Here is an 8,048-nt window from a genome sequence, read left to right as displayed (position 1 = left end):
GCTGCAGGGCTGGCGGAGCAGGGGGCCTGGGGGAGGGTTGGGGAGATGGCTCAGGGAGAGAGGAAGTCCTGCTGGTGGCTTGACCCCCAGGATGAAGAACTGGGAGAGCGAGTGCCCTGGCTGTGCAGCACGTGTTCCTTCGTTCTCCCAGCAGGTCAGGAGCCGTGGATTTCCTGCCCTTAAGCTGGAGTGGTAGCCTAGGGCTTGTGAGGCTCGTGAAGCTGTTTCTGAACTGGGCCAGTAGGAGACTGGTCTGAAGTCCTTCACATACAATAGCAGCCTGAGGGCGTGGGCTTCTTCCATAAACACGGAGAGGGCACCTCAAGACTCCTGGGCACCTGTGTGGACAGTGGCAGAATGTTTCAGGTTCTAGAAAGGTAGAATGTAGCCTGTAGGTCCTGGGATACAGCGCTGAGAGTTGGGAAACAATCGCGCCATCAAATGTACTCATGTTTAACACTCCTGTAATTAAGTAAGTATTCTCACTGTGGGGTAATTAGGTCTTTAAATAGCCTCATATCAGTTCATGTCAGGGTTGCCCCAGCTGAGTTTCTCATCAGGTTTTGCTCTCAAATGATTTTCCAGGCAAGAGTACTGGAGTGGGTTGCCTTTTCCTTCTCCATTATGTCTTCTCGACCCAGGGATCGAACCCAGGTCTCCTGTGTTGCGGGCAGACGCTTTACCGTCTGAGCCAAGCTGATGTATAATTAGGTCTTCAAATAGCCTCATATCAGTTCATGTCAGGGTTGCCCCAGCTGAGTTTCTCATCAGGTTTTGCTCTCGAATGATTTAGGGAGAACATGGGTTTTCGTAGCTTTTGCAGTTGATGGCCTGAAATGGGTTGCTGGGTAGAACTGTGGAGCTAGATAGCTTTTCAGAGTTTGTTCTAAATTTTCACTTTTTAAGAACAAATGGGCTTCTCTGGTGGCTCAGACCGTAAAGAATCTGCTCACAGTGCAGGAGACCCAGGTTCGATCCCTGGGTCAGGAAGATCCCCTGGAGGAGGGAATGGCAGTCCACTCCAGTGTTCTTGCCTGGAGAATTCTGTGGACAGAGGAGCCTGGTGAGCTATAGTCCACGGGGTCACAGAGGGTCGGACGCGACTGAGCGACTGACACGCACACAGGCACACTACTGCGCGTCCGCGGCGTCACGGGCGCCACTGAGCGATGAGGGGCATCCACGGGGCCTGTCCTGACTGCAGGAGGGCACGGGGGTGGTGTGTGCTGTGGACTGAGCTGGGTGTGATGGAGAGGACTGGCCCTCTGCAGGGCCCTGCCGCGTGGTGCCTGGGGGGCGTGGCGGGCCCTGTGGACCCCCCCTTTCCTCTTGGGAAGCGTGACTGAGCCCTGAGCCCCATAGCTCACCAGTCTTGTAGCTCTTGTCTTCTCGCTTGAACGCTGGGGTCTTGTCATCCCTCTGTCTTTGTCCTTGACACTGGACCTGGAGGCCTGAGTGCGGGGACCCTTCTCTGCCAGGGAGGGTTCCAAGTGGATGTTTCTTCCCTAGACCTTGCAGAGCACACAGCCAGGTCTCCACCGCAGGGCTGTGGGCCCAGGCGGCCACTTGTGGCCCTCAGGATGCAGTGGCCCCCGTCTCATGTCCCTCTCAGCTGGCCCTACCCCTGTCATGTTGGTGGCTTTAAGGTCAGCCTTTAATTGTGGCGATAGTGCCCAGCATAAAACAGTAGTGACCCCCACGGCAGCACTTGTGGGGTCCTGGCTGCGTGGGGTGGTCACAGTGGCGGTGCTGAGCTCAGGGTTGTTGGGAACTTGCCAGGCCACCAGGGGTAACGGTAGAGTCGGGCGGGAGCCCACGAGAGGCTTTGGTCCGAGGGAAGGCGTGGGTCCGTCTCAGGTGTGTCCTGCAGGAAGTGGTGTCCAGAGGAACTCCTGGTAAAAGCAGCTGCTGGCGCGGGGTCGCTGGGGGCGGCCGGGAGCCCAGTGCAGAGGCCGCTGCGCTGCGAGGCCTGCGGTCCTTCCCCAGCACATGTCTGCAGACGCCTGGGGGCCAGGGAGGTCACCCTGGGCGGGACTCCGCGGGGAGGCCCGCTCCTCCTCCTGCTCTCTGGGCCTGCTCCCCTCCAGGGCCCCCTGTCTGCGTGAGCGTGCCTATCCCTGCATCCCTGCAGGGGGGTGATGAGCGTGTGTGTAGTGGGGCTCTTGGAATTCTGCTCCATGGAAGTGTCTGCTTCTCAGCAGCAGTGCTGAGAAAGCGTGTCAAGGTCACCTGACCTGCTTCCCGTGCTACGGCGCCACCCGGCCTGGGGCTTGCTGTCCCACCAGCGGGCCCCACCTCCCCTGGCCCCTGTCTGTGACCCTGCGCTGTGGGAGGGACGGTCACCTGCTGCCTCGGAGGCCCCCCCAGATTCCACCCGCCCCCCCCTCCTCATTTTAGCTGGTGTAGGGAAAGAGCAACTTAAACTTAGCCAGGATGGTGGGGTCAGCCTCTCGCCCTATGTTTTGTAAATACGTGGTTATACAGCAGCCGGGATCACGTAAGGAGGTGCACACACGCGTCATGGTACGCGTGTCAGGATGCGCCCGTTTGGCCACGGGCTCCTTTTGGATTATAAGCATATATAAGCCCCACCTGAAAAGCCCTTGCGTCTGCACTGAGGCCAGCCCAGAGAGAATAAACGTGTCTCTTGTTCCTGCCGCTCCTGGACTTTTCTTCCAGCTTCCCTGCTCACACCTTGCCCGTCCTGGGTTCAGGAAACACTGAGATACAGCAAGACAGTTGGCGTAGGCGGCAGGGTGCCCAGTGGCAGGGGAGCCTGAGGCTCCAGTGGATGGAGGAAGCCGGTGGCCCCCGCAGAGCAGGCGGTGCGGGTGGCTTCGGCCTCTCGGTGTGGGCCGTGGTGGCCTCGAGAGTCTGGAGCTCGGTTCCCTCTCCCGCTGCAGACCTTGGTGTGTTTCCTGCCTGGGACTGGCGTAAATGGAGCTCGCGAGGACAGTCCACTGTGTGCTCGCGTGCACGTGGTTTCCGTTCTTTTGTGTAAAATGCCCGGGAGTGGGTTGTGGGCTTCTAGTCGGACGGAGGGTTGACTTTACATGAAACAGCTACACGCTCTCCACTGGGGCTCTGCCACCTCCTGCCCCGCGGCCTCCCCAGTGTGTGATTGTCCTGATTATACCCGTTCTCCGGGGCGTGCAGTGGCTGAATCTGCATCCTCTCCATGGCACTATGTTGAACATTTTTTCACCCAATAATTAGCCACTTGTGTATCTTTTTGTGTGTGAAATGTTTCTTAAAATCTTTTTTCCATTTTTTGGGGGCGGGCAGGAGTTGTGGGAGTATTTTTTTTTTTTTTAACTGTGGTACAATGAGAATTTCATGACTACTCATGGATAAACCTGGGAGTATGTATTCTAGATCCAAGTCCGGTTTTTATATAACACACATACACAGAGACACACACGTGTGTGGGGAAGAGAAGGTAAGCTGTTTTCTGATTCCAGAACATCAGTTCAGTTGCTCAGTCGTCTCCGACTGTTTGCGACCCCATGGACTGCAGCACGCCAGGCCTCCCTGTCCATCACCGACTCCTGCAGTTTACTCAGACTCATGTCCATTGAGTCGGTGATGCCATCCAACCATCTCATCCTCTGTTGTCCCCTTCTCCTCCTGTCTTCCATCTTTCCCAGCATCAGGGTCTTTTCCAGTGAGGCAGTTCTTCACATCAGATGGCCAAAGTGTTGGAGCTTCAGCTCAGCATCAGTCCTTTCAGTGAGTATTCAGGGCTGATCTCCTTCAGGATTGACTGGTTGGAACTCTTTGTAGTCCAGGGGACTCTGAAGAGTCTTCTCCAACACCACAGTTCAAAAGCATCAATTCTTCGGCGCTCAGCTTTCTTTATAGTCCAACTCTCACATCCATACATGACTACTGGAAAAACCATAGCTTTGACTAGATGGACCTTGGTCAGCAAAGTAATGTCTCTGCTTTTTAATATGCTGTCTAGGTTGGTCATAGCTTTTTTCTCAAGGAGGAAGCGTCTTTTAATTTCATGGCTGCAGTCGTCATCTGCAGTGATTTTGGAGCCCCCAAAAATAAAGTCTTTTACTGTTTCCACTGTTTCCCCATTTATTTGCCATGAAGTGATGGGACTGGATGCCCTGATCTTAGTTTTCTGAATGTTGAGCTTTAAGCCAGCTTTTTCACTCTCCTCTTTCACCTCCATCAAGAGGCTCTTTAGTTCCGCTTCACTTTCTGCCATGAGGGTGGTGTCACCTGCATATCTGAGGTTATTGATGTTTCTCCCGGCAGTCTTGACTCCAGCTTGTGCTTCGTCCGGAACATACCCAGTCACAGCCGTCTCAGCGGTGCCCAGCATGGTATCCCTTTGTGTGTCTTATGTGCTAGTGTTTCTATTTTTTAAAAACTTTTCCTTTTGAGGTCATTGTAGACTTACGTGGAGTTGAAAGAAAAGATGCAGACAGGTCTAGGCACACTGCCTGGTGGCAGTGTCTAGAAAAACTGTGGTTACAGCTAGGATTTGAAGTGTCCATCCCCATGGGGATCCCTGTGGACCCTTGGAGAGCGTCGGCCTGCCCCCTCTGTCCTTTGTCCTCTGGAGAGTTCTGTGTAAACGGGGTCACGTGCAGCCTCTCAGAACTGGCTTCTTTCACCCCGTAGGATTCTCGGGGGACCGTCCACGTTGCTATGTCCTAACTTATTTTGTCTCTGCAGAGCAGTCCATGGTGTGGATACACCATAGTTCGCTCAACTTTTCTCCCACTAAAGGGCATCTGCGTTGTTTCCAGGTTTTTTGATTATTTGAAATAAAGCTGCTGTAAGCATCCACGTGCAGGTCACTGTGTGGCTGTGTTCATCTTTCTGGAATAGGTGCGCAGGGGCTGGTCACGTGGCAGTTGGCGCCTCGTTTTTAGAGAGCTGCCTGCCTGTCTGTAGAGCTCTGCGCTGTCTGCAGAGCTCCACGCTGTCTGCACTCGCCCGTTGGAGCAGGGAGCACGCCTGCCTGTGCTCGGCTGCCGCAGGCTGCAGCCTGAGGTCAGGGAGCGGGCAGGTGCCTGGGAGCTCTCTCCCCTTGGCTGTTCTCACTCCCCTTACTCTCAGGACCCCAGTCCTGTTGCATCGGGACCCCACCTTCTGACCTCATTGAACGCCAGTCACCTCCCTGCACACCCTGTCTCCAGATACAGCCACGTTGGGGTTAGGGCTTCAACTCGTGACTTCTGGGGGGACGCAGTTGAGTCTGCTGCGAAAAGGGATCCGTTTCTCTGCGTCCCTGCCAGCGTTTCGTGTTGTGTTTGGTGGTCATTCTGGCAGGTGTGTAGTGACGTCTCATTGAGGCTTTAGTCTGCGTTTCCCTAAACGCTTATGCTTTGCTTATTTCCGCCTGCCCGCGCTCACAGGTGAAATGTCTCTGTGTCCTCTGCTTCTTTTCCAGTCATCTTTCATTGTTGAATTTTGAGAGCTTCTTGAGTCCTCTCTCCAGTTTGGTTGCCAAGTGTTTCCTCTCAGGCTGCTTGTCTCTGGCGTCTGAACAGGGTCTGTTATGGATCAGAGGCTCTAACTTTGATGAAGTCTGTTCTGTCGCTTTTCCCTCCTGAATCCTGCTCTCGCTGCCTGGTCTGAAAACTTTGCTGAGCTGTGCATCTCCAGGATTCTCTCCTGTGCTGTCTCGTGGTTTGAGACTTTATGCTCTGAGTTATCATGTAAGGTTTTTATTTACACGATAGTGTGATAAAAATAAGATTTTTATTTACACGAAGCTCTTTATTTTGCCTGGAGTCGTCCAGTTGAAAATACCGTCCTTCGGAAACTGCTTTTGCAATTTGGGCATATTTGTGTGGCTCCGTTTCCAGGGCTTTTCTCGTTTGTCCATTGATCTGCGGTCTTTGCCTCCACCAGTACCACACAGCCTTCAGTACTGCAGCTATACAAAATTTGAACTTTTTTTTTTGTTAGGAAAAATGTTTTAAATGCAGAAAAGTAGAAAGAGCAACAACAGAGCAGACGCCTTTGTCCCTGCTCCAGGATTAATAAACACTAGTTTGAAAATGGATTCCTCGTAACCCAGTTGATAAAGAATCTGCCTGCAATGTGGGAGACCCGGGTTCGATTCCTGGGTGGGAAAGATCCCCTGGAGAAGGAAATGGCGACCCACTCCAGTGTTCTTGCCTGGAGAATCCCATGGACAGAATCTTGCCTGGAGAATCCCATGGCGGGCTACAGCCTGTGGGGTTCAAAGAGTCGGACACGACTTCACCACCACCAGCAACTTTAAAAAGGGCATCTTTGGTTCCAGAGCTTTTCTAGACAGTGAGGCAGCACAGATGCTGTGAAGGCTCCGCTGACTCCCTGCCCCGCTGCGTTCTGTCTCTCTAGAGGCAGCCAGCGCCGTGAACTAGTGCACGCCCTTCCTGCTCGTCTTTGTACTTCCGCTGCGTGTGCTGCGTTCACACCGTGCGTAATCTTGCTGTGGGGTGTTAAATGTAAGTGACTGTGTTTTCATCTCTGAAGAGTTTGTCGTAGTGATCTGGTTTGCTCAGCACACTGTTCTGGTTACCCACCAGACACTGTCCTGGGTGCCTGTGACGGAGATGCCGACAACTTGGACAACATTTGTGCTTCGAGCTCACAGCCTAGTGGGAGAGACAGTGAAGAAGTATCCAGATAGAACCAGGTATCAGAGGATGCTGGGGAGGAGGAACGGCGTGGGGGCGTGCGGGGCGAGTCGGGAGTGAGGTGCGGGCCAGTCGGGCCGGGCCCTGCGGGGCTGCGGCCAGGGCGTGGCCCGGGCAGTCGTGGGCCTGGTGGCTGAGGAGGCGCGGTGGTGTCGGTCTGGCTGCAGCGGAGGTCGCCCTTCTGTCCTGGGCGTTTCTGGTGGAGTCCTTAGGAGTGTTTGCTGCACAGTCTTACCATCTGCAAGTAAAAGCAGTCTTAGCTCTTCCGTTCTTTATTTTTCTAGCTTTTTTGCACTGTTAGGCTCACCGATGAAATGTATTACAGTTCTGAGAACAGGAGAAACCCTTGCTTTGTTCTGGATCTGAGAGAGGACCTTTCAGTCCTGTGTTAGCTCTTAGTTTTTCGTGGTTGCCATTTCTTAGATTGAAGAAGTTTCTGCTTCAATTCCTAGTTATATGAACATTTTTTAAAATGTTACTGTTTTGAAGGATCATGACGGCGTTTTGCATGTGGGCGGAAGCTTTCTCGGTGTCTGTCGAGGTGCCTGCCCTCCCTGTGTACAGTGTGTACACAGAGTGTGTACACAGTGTGTGTACAGTGTGTACACAGAGTGTGTATCATAGTGTGTGTACACGGTGTGTGTACCACAGTGTGCACACAGTGACTGTTAGCCTTGCACTCCTGGGTGGCCATAGCATACTGTCCTTGCTGCAATTACTCCTAGTGTTTTCTGATCGTTTCTGGTTTCTCTGTTAATGAGTGATTTTGATCTGTAATTGTGTGCGTATTGTTTTCTCTGCCTCAAAAAAGACTCTGGGAACTGTTCTCCCCTCTTGGCACAGACTTCGTGGAAGGTTGCTGTACTTCCTTCACTTAGATGTTAGATAGAATTCGCCAGTGGAAGCCATCTGTCTTCCTGTTTCTGTTTTCTGGATTTTCATTTATTTCTTTTCATCTGTTTTTATATGGACTTATTTCATGTTCTAGCAGCTGTGTTGAAATAAAAGTGACAGAGTGACTGCACGCATGTCACAGCACTGTATGTTCTGTGTGTGTGCGTAAGTGTGTGTGCATGTGCGTCTACAGCTGTCACTGTGAAGGTGGTGAGCAAAGCCAGCGCCCCCGCGGTTCCTCCCCCCGGGCCACTGCTCCTCTGCTCTCTGCTACTGTGGTTGCTCTGCTCACTCGGCCTCCCGTGCGTGAAGTTGCGTGCGTGCTCCTTTCCTGCCTGCCGCTCCTCAGCGCGGCTGCTCGCAGTCCTGCTGCTGCGTGTGAGCAGCAGCGCATCCGGCCACGTAAGGACGGCCGCTCCATCCACTCGCCGTTGACGGACACGGGTTCTTCCCGCTGGGGCTGCTATGAACATGCATGTACGAGTCTTCGTGAGGACGTGT

At 53.4% G+C, this 8,048-nt stretch overlaps 1 protein-coding gene across 1 annotated transcript in view; it reads left to right on the top strand.

Annotated features, from left to right (window-relative positions):
• GAK (cyclin G associated kinase) overlaps window positions 1-8,048 on the top strand; it is a 19,634-nt gene that overhangs the window by 5,254 nt on the left and 6,332 nt on the right. Inside the window, exon 3 of the mRNA XM_010834290.1 lies at window positions 6,543-6,652. Within this exon, the coding sequence (XP_010832592.1) occupies window positions 6,543-6,652 (110 nt within the window). The remainder of the gene's footprint in view (window positions 1-6,542; window positions 6,653-8,048) is intronic.

The sequence above is a fragment of the Bison bison genome, unplaced genomic scaffold (genome assembly GCF_000754665.1).
Source record: "Bison bison bison isolate TAMUID 2011002044 unplaced genomic scaffold, Bison_UMD1.0 scf7180017845407, whole genome shotgun sequence".
NCBI classification, from domain to species: Eukaryota; Metazoa; Chordata; class Mammalia; order Artiodactyla; family Bovidae; genus Bison; species Bison bison.
Note: the sequence above shows the minus strand (reverse complement) of the source record. Positions and strands in the feature narration are given on the sequence as shown.